Consider the following 16,313-nt stretch of genomic DNA (forward strand, 5'->3'; position numbering starts at 1 on the left):
GAGCATTGCACATGTTGCTAACGTAGACCTTGTTTGGCGCTGGTTACGACATAAATCAGAGATGCACGTAAACATTTCTAAATGATTCAATTGACTCAATGGCAGATGCCGGAGGATCACGGGCGACATGTCTCTACCATCTGAGGACTGCTATTGCTGGCATTTCCAGCCCAATACCTTCGACTTGTCTCGTTGCAGCGCCTGCCTGCGGCCAGACCATATGCACCTTGACACGGCACCAACCGATGAGTCACAGGAGCAGGTGTGTACACATTGAAACTGAACTGTAAAAAGTGGCAAACTTTTTCTCGAGAGAGATGGATGTGTATTAGGCACAGGTTACAAGAAGACCATCGTGCGGGAAGACCGTAAAAATGTGGGTAATGTCTGGGACAGGGAAATCAGACTGACTTAAACTGAAGACTCCAAGAACTTTCACTGGTACAACTGTGTCTTCCTTCCTCTCAATCACAAATAATACAACATTGTCTTAGCAGCAATGCAGGTTGATATGTGAGGTCAAAATCTACTGATAGTCACATATTCTGAATCAGTCTGATTCACGTCATGATGTCAAAAAAACAGAGATGCCGTTTGAATCTGGATGGTTAATTCTTGATGGGTCATATGGAGTGCAGAGAATCTGTTGTGCATAGTGATTTAATGAACAGTTAAAAATGCCTGGAAAATCTGGAGTGGGTTTAGGCGGAGATCAAAACTCACTTTTGAGGTCCACTCACAAGTGTTGATGCAACAAAAGAAATCAAGATATGGCCGGAAAAAGAGTCATGTAGGCGGTCCTTGCAGTGCAAAAGACAAATAAAATAATAATGAGGGTGAGGACTAGCTTGTGTTACGTCCGATGTGCAGTCGACGTGTTAGCTTTGCTCGACGAACAAAGAGCGTAATAATGCTTGGCAGATGCTGCTTTGGTGAGTGCAATTTGCATTATAGTAGCATACAATTATTGTCATGTAGACTTGCACTTTATTGTTTTCAATCTTTCTCTTTTGTGTCATGTTAAGGTGGTGATCATTATTTATATAACTACTATAATTGCTAGCATAAGTAATTCGGTAACCTGTATGATCAAAGAATGGGGAATTTAATTCAGAACAAAAAGTCAATTCTTTTCATTCCACAACTTCAAACGTGACCATTTTACCATATTGATGATTGGGTTGACTGATTGCATCCTATTTTGTCTTATTTTTCAGGAACTGGATGATGATGAGCAAGGCTTGTCTGAGGTGAATTCAAGCGTCAGCAGTGATGACATCAGAGATGCTTGGACCTATGAGTGGAATCTTGCTCACAGTCTGAGTCCTGAGTGCGAACTTGATATCTGTGACATTGACACACAATCTAGGTGACACGTTATATACGTCCTGTTTTCTTATGTCCGCAGCACCAAACACTTTGTAGAATTAAAGAGAAGGTACTGTAAGCTTTTATCAGTGCACTTGGTTTTCTACAAGGAATAGTATAAGAGATGAGGTGGAATTTATAATAAATAAAGAAAGAAATACATTGCATTATCAACTTCCTTCGGATCTGTACTCGACGCCTCCCTGGTGAGGTGTACCGGCCATTTTAACTGAAAAGAGTCCTTGGGGATAATCCATGAAATGGTGAAGAGACTCCAGTATCTCTTAATCGTCCTGGAATACCTCAGGTATCCTGAAGAACAGGCGGAAGTAGCTCTTCACATTGCCACGAATGGCCTAATTTACTCTTTACTTTTCAGCATACCCGCATCATATAATGAGATCCAATACAACAGCTGTGTTAAAACCTCCCCCTGTGGCTTTATTGTAGATTGATTATAATGCCTAGTTTCATTTGGCAATCTGATTACTTCATCTGCTTTTCTTCGTTATCCTTCTCCCTCTGTTTCAGATCTGAAAATAATTCAGAAATTCCACAGAGGAACAACTCCCAAAATTCAGTGAGGAATTGTGTCACTCTCGAAGCTATGACCCGGATGGACCCTTCTCCACTTCGAAGTGCTGGGAGGCCCTGGATGGATGAGAGGAGAGGAAGGGACAGATCCCGTAGAACTTCAGGTCACTCTGCACAACATCTGAACAACAGAAATAGCAAAAGCAAAACCAATTTCCACTCATGATCTTTTCCTATACAATAATTTGAATGTCACAGGCTAATTTGCAGCACTTTATCCCACTCTAATGCCAGTGATTTAAATTGAATTATCTTAATTTGTTTGAATTTCAGAGTCCAGAGGAGTCCGGGAGCAGGAGAGTGGCTACTTCTCTCCAGAACAAAGAACTGATGGTGAACATCTGGCGGAGGATGCGAAAAAAAAGTTTTATCGTTACTATGAGAGGGGTCACCCACTACCCAACAACTACATTCCTGAGCCCAAAGCCTCTGTCCCATATCGGAACGTCAATCTTGGCATTCCCTCCCAAAGAAGAAACCCTGAAACGTACATTCAGGACACTTGGAGAAGTGAATCCCCTCAGAGGTACTCATACCACTCCAATTTCAGAAGGGGTACTGAGTCATTGAGGAATTCTCCTACTCGTCATAGCTCTATGAGCCCAGACAGACTCAAGAGATCAGAGCATCGAATGCCGTCCCTTTCCAGAAATGACATGCAATCTCATGGCTCTTCAAACCTTCCTTCACAAGCAACTTCTCAGCGTACATCCAGCAGGTCCAGTCCTTCACATAGACAGGGCTCCTTTGCCTCTGGAACAGTGTCACCATCCAGAATCACATCTTCTCATAAGCACACAGATTCCTTCTTCGCAGAAAATGGAGGCTATGGGGCACAGGGAGGATGTAGCCGAGAATCTGAAATCCCATCACAAGCTTCCAACAAACATAGTTTAGACTCTGAGAGGCTCTACAGGAATCTGGAGTCCATTTCCCGGCGCACGTCTTCCTCATCAACATCTCAACAAAACACAAACGAGGGATCCCCAAGATCTCCTCGACCGAGAGAAGGCTCTCCATCCAGAAATGGCTTACACAGCCACATCTCACAGAGACAGCCTTCCTTGAGAGACAGCAGAGCCAGCGCCTCCCCTGGCTCCTGGAAGGGATCCTCACAGTCTGCACTCAGCATTCCTATCTCACATGAGTCCTTTGCTTCAAGACATGGTGCAGATCACCAGGGGCCTGGCGCATCACCACCACTTGTTGCCATCAAAGAAATGGACAGTTTCAGTGTGGGGAATACCAAGATCATTGACAGAAGCAGGAGTAGCATGAGGAGAGGCATGGAGGCCTTGGTCCTCTCTGAACCCAGAAGAGCTGCACAAGAGCTTGAGGAGGTAAAGTTGTTAGTTTACCACCAGAACACCAATGCACAGCGTATCCAGTAAGTGTATAATACAAGAGAACGCTTAACCCCAAAACTGGTCAACACTTAAAGTGTTCCCAAAATATTATCATCCATGATGCCACAAACGTCAACTGTAGCTCATCCATGAATCATCTCACTTTTCTAACTCTTAAAATCTGAGGTGGGGATGACAATGGAAGACTACGTAGTACTGGCTGACATTCCAACAATCCACGTCGAGTCTGAGGACGATTTTCCAGGTCTGAGGAAGAGGAACCAAAGTCCGAGTCCTTGTAGGCACCAAACTCAAAGGTTTGTGGAATATCATTGCTGTCCCATAAAACAAACAGTGTTTTACTTGGTTGGGATGGAAGATGATCTTCTTCTTTTCCTTTCGGCTTTTCCCTTCAGGGGTCGCCACAGCGAATCAGTGTCTTCCATCTAACCCGGTTTTGTGCATCCTCTTCTCTCACACCAGCTGCCTTAATGTCGTCTTTGACAACATCCATAAACCTCCTCTTTGGTCTTCCTCTTGGTTTCCTGCCTGGCAGTTCAAGGCTCAGCATCCTTCTCCCGTTATGGTCAATCTCTCTCCTCTGGACATGTCCAAACCATCTCAGTCTGGCCTCTCTGACTTTCTCTCCAAAGACTCTAATGTGAGTTGTCCCTCTGATATACTCATTCCTGATCCTATCCAATCTGGTCACTCCCAAAGAAAACCTCATCATCTTCATCTCTGCATTTCTCATGGAAATTGTAAATCTCAAATTCATCTTGTGCGAAAACAGTACTATCAGCACCATAGTCCAATAATTATATATTTACAGTGTTAATTGAAATGTATTTTTTCAGAGCATCGTTGTATGGTTGACTTTGGGAGTACAAAATCTAATGACATTTAATCCAAGTGACAATGTCATTATTACCAAACTATGCAATTGTTGTGAAGCCATCAACCTCAGGCTGAGTTCTCCAGTTTGAATTCTGCATCGGATGACAGAGGCCGAGTAAGAGAACGAGCGAGAGACAGGAGAGAAAAAGACTCTGAGAATGATCGATTATCACAAAGACAGTCGACAGCATCTCTTCGGACACAGGTGCCATTTTATTACTTTATTTAAACCAAAACATCAACCGACTGTTTCACACTGTGATCATTTCATCATAGAGTTCAGACCGGCAAAGTGGGGAGCAGAGATCTGCAAAGATGATGGAGAAAAGCCTTCCAGACTGTCCACAGACACAGGTGAAGCCTTGCAATCGATGTATGTGTTCATTCATTCATTCCAAAGTAGGTATTGAAAAAACTTTACAGACAGGACTGTGTTTAAATTCAATGATTATGTAATCTGCTACCGATTTTACCTAAGACACATTTTTTAAAATTAATTTGGTCTTGTCTTCTGGCCAGAACCATAGGAAGGAGACCAGTCTTGAATTTCAATGTGTTTTCAAGCAATGGCTGTCATCTAATGGTGAACACTGTAATTGCAACTTTATACTGATAACCTCCAGTAAACATTTTCCCATGCATTCATTTTCCAAACCACTAATCCTCACATTTTTACTTTCAAAAATCTAAATTAGTGTCACTGAGTGTTGCGAACATAACATTGCTCTAGACTGTGAACGTGTATTTATTGCTTCTATTAAATAGACTGGGAGATGCTGCAGCCTCATGACAGAAATATCTGAGGGAACACATACACCCACAGCATGACGGATGATCGCCTAAAAAGACGCATTAATTGCCGTCTAAAGTTTTTTTTTATCTATCCACATAAAAGTTTGATGTGCTGAAGAATTTTTCAAAAAGCACATTCATTCGTTTCAAAAGCAAAATGGGTGTTAAGAACCTTTTTCATTTCACCTCCAATTTCATGGTGTTCCACCATTGGATACTATCAAAATTGAGATTACTGATATCTTCTTTTTTAATTCCCTTGTTCAAGTTTTAATAGGGAATATTTTTTTTAATGCTTAAAGTCATCCTTCACAGTCTGTTCACTTTCGCATGAGACTCTTATTTTTTTATTATTGTTATTAACAAACTCCCCCTTACAGAATATATAGACAAATGGAACTTAATCAGCCGTCATCTGTACTTCTTTGAAGGTGTCGGACATTTTGCTTCTTATCCAAGAGGCTTCGTCAGCGAACTAAAGCAATACATTGGGGAAACTAAACACATTCTCAAAAAAATACTTTATCAACATCGCAGGGATAATACTAGTGGGCCTCAATCGGCGGTACATATGTACTTAAAAGCTAGCAACTACTCATTTGATGACAATGAGGTTAAAATCTTAGCGAAAGAAAATAGATGGTTTGAAAGGGGAGTAAAAGAAGCTATTTTCATAAAACAGCAAATCCTTCACTAAATCGCCATGGTGGGGTGAGGTTCAATTTGGATCGTTCGTACAAAAGACTTCTTAGGCAACATAGGCTTAGTTATGCTGATGAGGTGATACCAGAGCAAATGGGGCAATCAGGCGATTCGTAGACCTCATACTCAGGCAGGACAATAGAAGTAATCAGTCAGGACAAAAGAAGTAATCAGTGTAGCCGCAGGGAGTAGTCCTCTGCTCCCCCCAACCTGAGAACATATTTCCTTTCCACTCTCTTTTTGCAGATATGTGCCACTTTGAAGGGGTGGATGTCTCGACTGGATGAAAACGACAAGGTAAACGTGCTTTTTTTGCGGGGCGGGGAGTGGGTTCTTATGAAATGTCTCATTGATTTTGCATAATTGCCACCAAATCACAGGATGTAAATTTGATGTTTCTCCACAGTGGAAGAAACACTGGTTTGTTGTGGATGATGAGTCGCTGAAATATTACAGAGACCCCAAGGCGGAGGAGGTACACGATAAGGCATAAAAGACCACTGATCACTGGCATCAGATGGAATCTTCTTATCGCTAAAAGACATCACTTTTCAGGAAACCAAAAACATGACATGTTTGTTAAGCATCATCAAAGAGAGGCAAACCATTTTCAACATTTTAAATTGGACTTTGTACAAATAATAGACCCAAATGGAAAATAACCAATGATATCCATTTGGGGAAAAAAATAAAAAAATACAAATAAAATCATATCAATAGACCAAATTCGGACAAAGAAGTATTCTGCCCAACAGTGTCTTTGAGTTTACTTATAGTTATTTTTCAACTGCATTTCATATCAGTCAGCCTTTACAAGCCTGTATCATTTCATTTGACTTCCATAATTCAAGTTATCGCGATGAATCCATAGACTGCTCTTTGTTTTCTTCTTGTGTGATAGTCAGATGACTTGGACGGAGAGATTGACTTATCCACATGTGTCAATGTGTCGGACTGGGATGTGGAAAAAAACTTTGGCCTTCGGATTCAAGTATTGTACTTTTTTTTCTCTCAGCTAATTGACTTACGCAAAGTACCGAAGTATCAGCATCATTTATTACCCTTCTCGGTTTCACATGTATTATATGTTTGGCTGCTTCCTGTTTAATGATTGTGTGTGTGTGTGTGTGTGTGTGTGTGTGTGTGTGTGTGTGTGTGTGTGTGTGTGTGTGTGTGTGTGTGTGTGTGTGTGTGTGTGTGTGTGTGTGTGTGTGTGTGTGCGCGTGCGTGTGTGTGTGTGTGTGCGTGTGTGTGTGTGTGTGTGTGTGTGTGTGTGTGTGTGTGTACGTGCGCGTGTGTGTGCGTGTGCTCGCCGGGTCTTTTGATCACTCCCAGACAAAGAGGGCAGTGTTCACTCTGTCTGCAGTGACCTCTACATTGCGGCGGAACTGGGTGACATTACTGAAGCAGGCCATCCAGAACAACACGCAGTGAGTGCGGCTGCATACTGGGAACTGGCTGTAAAAGAAAAAAAAATAGCCTGTGGAAAAAGGCTGTAAAGTCTCAAAAAGGCTTTTTCTGACATGCCTTAGATCACAATCCAACACCAAAATACATCATTTGTACCCTGTGGGGTTGAGTGAAGAAGATAGTTTGCTAATTTGGAGAAACACATGGGAACATCCCAAACAAGAAGAAAGCAATTAAAAAAACTTTCACGTGACAGAAAAAAGAAAAATCCAGACACAACAGCTTGAAAAGTACAATGAAAATAATAGAACCCCTTTCATCACACGTTCTGTGTTTCTGTCTTCACCATTTTGTTACATTTTGTTTTGAGTTTAAATCTCCACCATCATGAAAATAAGCGAAATGTTCCGTAAATCAGAGTGACGTTATTGTTTTGTCAGCGTGCTAATCACGCTTTCTGGACCAAATGCAATATTCGTGGAGTGGCATTGTGACAAAGGTTTCCATTGCAGTTCCAGTTCCAGTACTGCAGTAGTGGAGCCACCTCTATATAGAAAATTAGAAACATTGCCATCCATGTTCTTGACAAAAACAAACATCACCGATGCAAAAGGGGAGCGATGTTAAAAAGTGGTAATATGCTCATGCAGGCGGAAGTGTCGACAGTCGATTTCAACACGTGACAAGTTTGTCCTTTTTTTACGCCTTTATTTTGGTGTTGAAAAAGGAACATATTGTACAGACACTTCCTTACTTACGAACATTTGAGTTATGAACAGCGGTACATGCACAAACATTTTTGTAATAACATATGTCATATTCACTTCAGTTGTACTTGTACATATCTATATATAGCATATATTTTATTAAATGTTTATTTTAAACATACTTATATAAACCTTAAACATACTTATACAGTGATACCTCGGTTTACGAACCCCTTGGCTTACGAACTTTTCGGTTAACGAAAGTTACATTTATGAAAATTTTACCTTGGCATACGTGGCATACGAACTTTTTTCATACACGGAGCTGACTCAATGAGTGATGTGTCGTTCGTGAACGAGCCCGTTCTTCTAACAACAAAATGGCACCCAACTGTTTTTGTCCTCTATTCCCCGCCCCCAGTCTTCGGTTAAAGCCACATGATTGGTCAAGAACGCAGCAGTGAGGGGGTGTGGTTTCAACATCAAAGAGACAGGCAGACGACAGTGAGAGAGTTTCTACTTTGATAGTTCAAAGGCAGAGTGTAGACTGCAAGGTCAATCAGGCTCCAAAAACAACCTGCACAAGCCATCTGTGCACTTGATGCCAAAAGCTATCAACCCAGCTAAACAGAACACAATTGTTGAGGAACTAGATAAAATTATCACAGAGAAAGCACCTACAAGGGATCATTCCTCAAGATGGTGAAAGAAGAAGGCTACGTTCCTCATCAAGTGTTGAATGCTGATGAAACCGGCCATTCCATTCCATCAAGCCATCAACGACCATCACAATGGCAAATAAAACGACTTTATTATACTGTACAGTTATATCGTTAATTATAATACCATAGCACATTTATTATACATAAAATAAGGTATATTTTGTGTAGTTTTAAGGCTTAGAAAATTAGAAAGTAGAAAATTATGTTTTATGGGGAGCTGGGAACCGATTATTCTCATTTTAATGGTTTCCTATAGGAAATTACTTTTTGGGATCCACACTTTTCGCCTTACACACTCTGTCTGGGAACCAATTAAGTTTGTAAGCCAAGGTATCAATGTATAAGCCTTAAACCTACATTCCATACAAAATATAGCACTGAAGCAACTTACAAACGAATTCACCTGACAAACGAACGTTCAGAACGTATCTCGTTCGTAAATTGGGGAGTGTCTGTATTACAGCATTTTCATCATTGTTGTCATTGGCATTGTGAGTACACATTATTGCATTCTTTTGAAAATAATGTTATTCATTGCTCTTATGCTCTTTTGATATCTTATAAAGGTTTTAATGTGTCATTTTAAAACTCTGTTTAAAGATATTACGTGTCGATAATGGTATAATAACATGCTTGTGGTGTGTTTATATCCATATATTCCGGATTTTGTTGAGGCATATTAAACACAAGCACGTTATTAGATTATCTCGTCAAATTGTTATCTATTTGTTGCAAGAAGTCAGAAACTCTCGAGTTCATCAAAGACATTTGTGTGGTCTGCCTTCTATCTTTCTCCTGATATGTAACACTAGCCCCTTTTACTTTTCCTCATGCTGTCCTCAGCCAATCAGAAAGCGGCGGAGAGAAAGAGTACCCACTCTCCCGCGGCCCGTCGTCATGCCAACCGGTTGCTCGCCTCACCTGCTCCGGCTTTGAGCCTGCAGGTCCCAAGAGCACGGCCGAAGGCCTCCATCCACCAACAGACGTGGACGTGCATGAGGAGGTGAGCTCAGGCCCTCAGAGAAAAGAAGAACAGGAGGAGGGTTGCGACCGCGATTGGGCTAAGCGGCTGGAAGAACGGAACAAGTGGTTTGAGGACGCTGTCCCCTTCAGCGAGGTGGGCAGGCGGTGGGACTGCATGCAGCTGAAGCGGGGGAGTGTACCTGTGCCCGTCATTGACACCATGGACTCGGAGGTTAGCAGGAAGTGGATGGAATTTGAGAGGCTCTCATTTAAGGACATGAGCGCCCAGTCACTCATCGGAGTCCAAGCGTATCAAACGATCACGTGGCAAGCCTCTGATTCCCGTGTTGACACCCTCACCTGTCAGTCAAGGACTGATAAGGATGAATCGTTTGTCACCAGTTCACTAACCGACTGCTGGAGGGAGGCTCCCGCAACTTTAAACGGGTCACACACTGTTCAAACAAACACAGACGAAGCCCTTCTGAAGGAGGTGAGGAAATGGTGACATATATTCAGACATTCTTACTTGCTGGGCTAAAGTGGGACTCATTTTCAGCGCTGGATTTTCATATCTTAGAACTCCCACTTCAGTTCACAACATTTTACCCTTCCTAGTGTGTGAACGGAACGATCTCATCATTTCCATCAACAGAATTTAATTTTTATTGGATCAAATATCCCAATTACAAACGAATGCGTTCGCAAGATCATGATCAGGGTTTATGTGAACGAAAATGAATTGAAATTTTAAAAACAATGACAACGTGACTTGATTTAAATACTTTATATCAAATACAGTTTTTTTTTACCGTAGTTTCAAAACAAATTAGGATCAGAACATAACATAGCATAGCCCACCAGGTAATCGCCACAAAAATCCAAATTAAGACTCTGGTTCTAATTCGATATGATACATCATCCAACTCACGGAACTTTGGTCCAGATCACAACAAACTCAAGCACACTGAAAGAACAACCGACACAATTTTTTTGTTTCCTAAGTGACATCAGAAAAAGGTTTTATAGCTTCTAAAATACCCAAAACACGCAAGTTGATATTTTTAGTCAAATGCAAAACACCAAAACTGGGGAGATTCAGAAAGTCCCGCCCCCTTGTTCGTGACATCACGCCAGGATACTCCTTCACAAACTGCCTTGCTCCGGAATGAAAACAATGGCTTCAGAGTGTTCAGATTCGGAGAAGATGCTTTCTTGTTACTCATCCAGTTATGAATATGATTTAAATAGTTCTGAAGAGGAAAGCATAAATGTTTGCAATCTATTAAAGAAGTACCTGCTTATCAATTCGAGCTGTAAGGACTCTAATGTAGCGTCTCAGAAAATGCACAAGATGGCGCCCAAGCTCCGTTGGGAATGGGCTGATTTGTCTGCTGGGAATTTGTGTCAACTAGGATCAAATAGTAGTCTTGGTGTAACCGAAAACGATTCACCATCGCGTTATTTATGTGTTTTCCTTCTAATTTTTCCATCAACACGGATCAACACGAAGTTTTTAGACTAAACAAAGTACCCAAAATGCATTGTGAGTCACTTTCCCGGTCAGTGGCGTTCCTGACGTGACGTCACGTCAGGCATCGTCATCAACTCAAAAACAAGACTTCCTGAATATTCAGCGTGAGTCTTAAAACGTAAAATATAGCTATATGCGGTGGAATCTTTGTAAAATACGCTCAGTAGAAGTCATTTGAAGTTATTTTACAAATTATGGACACAACTTGTCCTGAGGCGTCGGATATCCTTTAAAGTATGGTGCTGGTTTCGGTTCAGACTTCCTCCCATTCTCAAGGTCTCATTTGTTTTGCTTTTTTTAGGAAAAAGTGCAAAAAAAACAAAAGTGAGCTTGTTGAATTATTTCATAACAACACAAGTAATTTGCACAATATCTGTTTAAAGTTTGCTTTCATTTTCTTATGATGGCAAGAGTTTGAGATCTAGTTTAATCCTATTTCCATTACATTTATTTATTTGGAAAGATGGATATTTCCACTCATTGAAGGCCATGTCATCCTCCTGAAATGCACAGATGCGAATTGACATCTTGATTTTTTAAAATGTTCTTTCTTCCAATGTTTTTTAATGTGAGAAATTCACTTGCATTCCTACTTTCATGTATCCTCTTCATTTTCATCATCCAGGCTCCATCCGTGAGAGAGCAAATGGAAAGCTCAAAGAGAGACTATACAGCCATGGTGATAGACGTAGACAGTCCATGTGGACCCGGGGCCCCCTGTCGGGCCCATCTTGAGGCCATGGAAGCGGCCCATCGTAAAGAAGTGCAAGAGCTGCAGGATCAGCATGAGAGAGAGATCAGCAAGTTAGAGGGACAAAAAGACAAAATGCTGGAGGAGGAGCGTCAGGCTTCGACGAAAGGTTTTGTCAACAATTTTGTCGTGCTTATCCTTGTTGATTGTCAATGGAAATCTTGGTTTATACATCCCAAAACAGTAGACGGCAAGTTAGCCATGAAAAAAATTGAACGGCTTTCATGGTAACAGAAATCTGATGGCAGTAAGCTGTGTATCGGCATGTCTTGTGATGTCTTAGCACGAGGGCAGGAATCATTTTCTGACAAGGAAATCAGAATCAGAAAACCTTTATTCGTGAAAGGAAAGGATAGAAAAACAAGATATTCTAAGCATAGTAAAATAAAAAATGTCAACTGTATACTGTAAATGTGCAAAACTGTTTCATAAAAAAAACTGTATATAGTGCAAGTACAGTGAGACCTCAACTTACGAACTTAATTGGTTCCCAGACAGTGTGTAAGGTGAAAAGTGTGTATCTCAAAAAAAAATTCTCATAGGAAACCATTAAAATGGGAATAATCCGTTCCCGGGTTTTCATAAAATATACTTTTCAACTAAATAAGCCTTAAAACTACACACAACATACCTTATTCTATGTATAATAAATGTGCTATTGTATTGCAATGAAAGAAATACACTGAATTGTATCAAAAGGCACTTTATTTACATTTGTGATGGTCATTTATGGCTTGATGGAATGGTGTTGGAGGTCAAAGGGAATTGCTGTTTGGAAAGAGAGGCGCATTACATGAGGACTGTAATTAAAGAAATAAACTGTGCTGTAAAATAAAGTTTTATTTACCTTTTTGATGGTCGTTTGATGGAAGGACAGTCACCTTCCATAAGGACTGTTGGTAACTTAACGTCTGGTGCTGTTCGGTCGTGTCCTTCCGCCAAAGATCACTCCGCCAGCCGTGATGGGTGTGTATTATGAAAATAGTGCTTATTATAAGGTTTAATTTTCAGACATTTGAAGTGTGTAAGACGAAAAGTTTGTAAGATAAGGTGTTTGTAAGTTGAGGTCTCACTGTATCAAGAAAGGCATATTGATATATGTAGCTGTATTGCATCAACCCATATTTACAGTACAAGTGTCCAGTTTTTGTTTTGTTTTTTTTCACCTATGATTGATTATTGAGAATTGCGAAGCCTGACAGCAGTCGGTAGGAACGAGCGGCGGTACCTCTCCTTTTTGCAGCATAGGTGTAACAGTCTCTGGCTGAAGGAGCTACCCAGTGCTGTCAATGTTGTTATTACAGCCATGGATTCTCTGAGAAAAGCCCACAAAGAGGAGTTGGAGAGGGCCAGGCGGATACCTGACGTGCACATGGAGGCATCTTGCAGAGAACACGTGTAAGGAATCATGTTTTCACCAGAACGTTCCATGTCTCCACATGCTCCAAATCGTTTTACAAATGATACCGTTATTTGTGTTTATCAGGCCGCCGGTAGACGTGTGGCACAGTGAGTTTGATTTGTTGTCTGAACGTTTCTCTGAGAAATGTCTGCAGCTGAACCTCACCCAGCAGAGTGGCCAAAGAAAAGAAAATGATCTGGACTCCAAAGAGAGAGAGTTGCAACAGCTTTGGAGGGAGAACCAGGTCAATGTCCATACCTTAATATAGTGCTCTAAACAATTTTAAGTTATATTTGCCCCATTTGATTGCGCAAGATTACTGTACCTCATCAATCAAGGCATGTAATTTACTTTTTTTTTTGCAGGAGCTTAAAGTCAAGCTGGCGGAAGAGATTAGCCGCATGCGTTATTTCATCACAGGACAGCGGCCTGATGTGCTGTCCCTTGGAAACGTGGCATCAGACGTTGAGGTATTGACAACAGTTAACTCATTCACTGCCATTCACAAATTTATTCGGGAATTAAAAATATGACATAGAGCGTCATTCCCGAAATTTTTTAGGTCTTGTTTAGGTACCAATAAAGCACTGGCCATGGCCTCTGGCAATGTCTTTCCCTTCCACAAGGGGGAGGCATTTCCCTTTTTTTTCATGTTAGCGCTTTGTTCCTGCTTGAGCTGTTGTTAAAGCGCTGTGTAAACAAATACAGTATGTTTGTATTGCGATATTTTTTTCTTTTCGGCAAATGGGCAGCATTTGCCTTTTTTCCATGTTAGTGCTTTGTTCCAGCTTCAGCTGTTGTTAAAGCACTATATCAACCAATATGTAATGCATTATAGTTGGGACAGGTGCCCTCGTTTCAAGCTCATATAACTCCAGACCCACATAATTTAGGAAACAACTCTTTTTTTCTGATGAAAGAATAGCGTCTAAGGTTTCTTATGCTGCATTGCATGTTTATGTAGTCCTAAAACGCAATCTTCTGTGGGTCCTGGAATTCGAGTGACAGTGACAAAAACCCTGACACTGGAGTGGACACATTTTTGCACATTGTCTGGCAGTGAATGAGTTACATAAAAAAACTGTATGACAAGCCCTTCGCAGCCTGGCACAATTTCATTTTGTTTTGATTGCACCTGGAATTGGATTTGGCCGAGGGATTTTTGGACCCAATTTAAAGAGACAAATAGTTTGAGCAAGTTTGCTTAATGTGTTGTCGTGCATCCCAGTAATGAGTCCCGGATGTATCATTATCATCCTCCTTTCTTCATCTCTGCCTTGTTCCCTTGTGCATGTTTGGTTACTTTGAGCAGTATACACCGCCATCTACTGGTTGACCAGCGTAGTTATCTCAAATCTACTGTCTCAAAAGGGTGAGAAATGCCAATCTTGTTCTATCTTGATTCTCTTCATGCATAAAGGCATAAAATCCCCATCCATCAAGGTGGACTTATTTTGTTTATCTGTTTATAGACGTCTCGTCGAAATACACCTTGAAGTGGCTGTTGCCCATCTCAGTAGTGAATCGTTGCTTTTGCAGTATGCTCATAACACCTAATACTGTAAATGTAAATGTTTTTCTTGTGTGTGCGTGCGTGTGTGTACGTGTGTGTGTGTGTGTGTGTGTGTGTATAGTGTCAAATTTGTCGATTGTGACTGCCATAAAAGATAGCAGCAAGGGGAATAATGTGTAGTTTGAACACAAGTTAGTGCACTACTTGGTCCTGGTCTATATCTCATCTCTCATCTCATTTTCCGTACCGCTTATTCCTCATTAGGGTCGCGGGGGTTGCTGGAGCCTATCTCAGCTGTCTTCGGGCACGAGGCGGGGGACACCCTGAATTGGTTGCCAACCAATCGCAGGGCACACAAAGACATACAACAGTCACTCTCACACTCACACCTAGGGACAATTTGGAGTGGTCAATTAGCCTGCCATGCATGTTTTTGGAGTGTGGGAGGAAACCGGAGGACCCGGAGAAAACCCACGCGGGTCCGGGGAGAACATGCAAACTCCACACAGGGAGGCCGAACCGGGACACGAACCGGCGACATCTGCACTGTGAAGCCGGTGTGCTAACCACTCGACTACCGGGCCGCCCTCCTGGTCTATATGTCAAATAAAAAAAAAACACCTCCGAAATTAAGTTTTTTTTCTGCTGTAATGCATCTCCAACATGCCTTTCAGACGCTGCTCAGAGCCAAAGAAAATGAAGTGGACACTCTTAAGAGGCAGGTCAGCTGCCTGCAAAGTGAAGTAGAGTCTCTCACTAAGGTATGGATATAAATGACACGCCATTGACCCCAGCGTCAGTACACTGCAACAACATAATGCGATCCAATACAAAAGCCGTACTAGAAATTGTCCATTTTAAATGATTATAGTAGCGCAGTTTTTCATTCTTTATTGTTGCATTTAGAATAAATTTGCTCTACATGGTAGTTAAGTGGTGCCTTCATAGTTGATCAGTATCAACTATTGCATGACTGGTCTTTTTGATATAATGTACTGTGTGTACTGTAACTCTATTTTTATGGCTACAGTAATGGTGTGACTCCAAGTACTGCTAATACAACTTAAAGGACAACCGACACCATTATTTTGTTTCCTGACATCAGAAAAACGTTTTATAGCATCTAAAATACCCAAAACATGCAGGCTGATATATTTATTCAAATGCAAAACGCCAATAAAAATGAGTTAAAGTGTCCCAAAACTACTTCAAAATGACTTCAGAAAGTTTGTTTCAGAAGGTCCCGCCCCCTTATTCGTGACGTCACACCAATGGCTTCAGATTTGGAGGTGCTTTCTTGTTACTCATCCAGTTATGAAATGATTCAAATAGTTCAGAAGAGGAAAGCATAAATGTTTGCAATCGATTAAAGAAGTAATTGCATATCAATTCGAGTCATCGGGACTCCAATGTAGCGTCCCAGAAAATGCGCAAGATGGCGCCCAAGCTCTGTTGAAAATGGGCTGATTTGTCTGCTGGGAATTTGTGTCAACTAGAATCAAATAGTAGTCTTGGTGCAACACACAACGATTCACCATCGCGTTATATGTGTTTTCCTTCCAATTTCGTCATCAACACGGATCAACACGAAGTTTTCAAACCAAACAAAGTG

The 16,313-nt window shown here is 41.2% G+C and overlaps 1 protein-coding gene across 3 annotated transcripts in view; it reads left to right on the forward strand.

Moving 5' to 3' along the window:
• The window catches only part of LOC148892751 (uncharacterized), a 53,461-nt gene that overhangs the window by 36,577 nt on the left and 571 nt on the right, over window positions 1–16,313 (forward strand). For 2 of the 3 annotated variants that reach the window (XM_089007221.1, XM_089007222.1), the window contains 17 exons: window positions 106–262; window positions 1,218–1,369; window positions 1,900–2,066; window positions 2,236–3,302; window positions 3,495–3,625; window positions 4,263–4,410; window positions 4,482–4,559; window positions 5,946–5,996; window positions 6,106–6,174; window positions 6,601–6,690; window positions 7,035–7,129; window positions 9,382–9,994; window positions 11,661–11,895; window positions 13,091–13,184; window positions 13,273–13,432; window positions 13,554–13,658; window positions 15,376–15,462. In XM_089007221.1, the coding sequence (XP_088863347.1) occupies window positions 128–262; window positions 1,218–1,369; window positions 1,900–2,066; window positions 2,236–3,302; window positions 3,495–3,625; window positions 4,263–4,410; window positions 4,482–4,559; window positions 5,946–5,996; window positions 6,106–6,174; window positions 6,601–6,690; window positions 7,035–7,129; window positions 9,382–9,994; window positions 11,661–11,895; window positions 13,091–13,184; window positions 13,273–13,432; window positions 13,554–13,658; window positions 15,376–15,462 (3,477 nt within the window). In that variant the 5' untranslated portion in view covers window positions 106–127. The remainder of the gene's footprint in view (window positions 1–105; window positions 263–1,217; window positions 1,370–1,899; window positions 2,067–2,235; window positions 3,303–3,494; window positions 3,626–4,262; window positions 4,411–4,481; window positions 4,560–5,945; window positions 5,997–6,105; window positions 6,175–6,600; window positions 6,691–7,034; window positions 7,130–9,381; window positions 9,995–11,660; window positions 11,896–13,090; window positions 13,185–13,272; window positions 13,433–13,553; window positions 13,659–15,375; window positions 15,463–16,313) is intronic. The other variant, XM_089007224.1, reaches the window with a different exon arrangement.

The sequence above is a fragment of the Hippocampus bargibanti genome, linkage group LG10 (genome assembly GCF_051943395.1).
Source record: "Hippocampus bargibanti isolate YZ-2025 linkage group LG10, ASM5194339v1, whole genome shotgun sequence".
NCBI classification, from domain to species: domain Eukaryota; kingdom Metazoa; phylum Chordata; class Actinopteri; order Syngnathiformes; family Syngnathidae; genus Hippocampus; species Hippocampus bargibanti.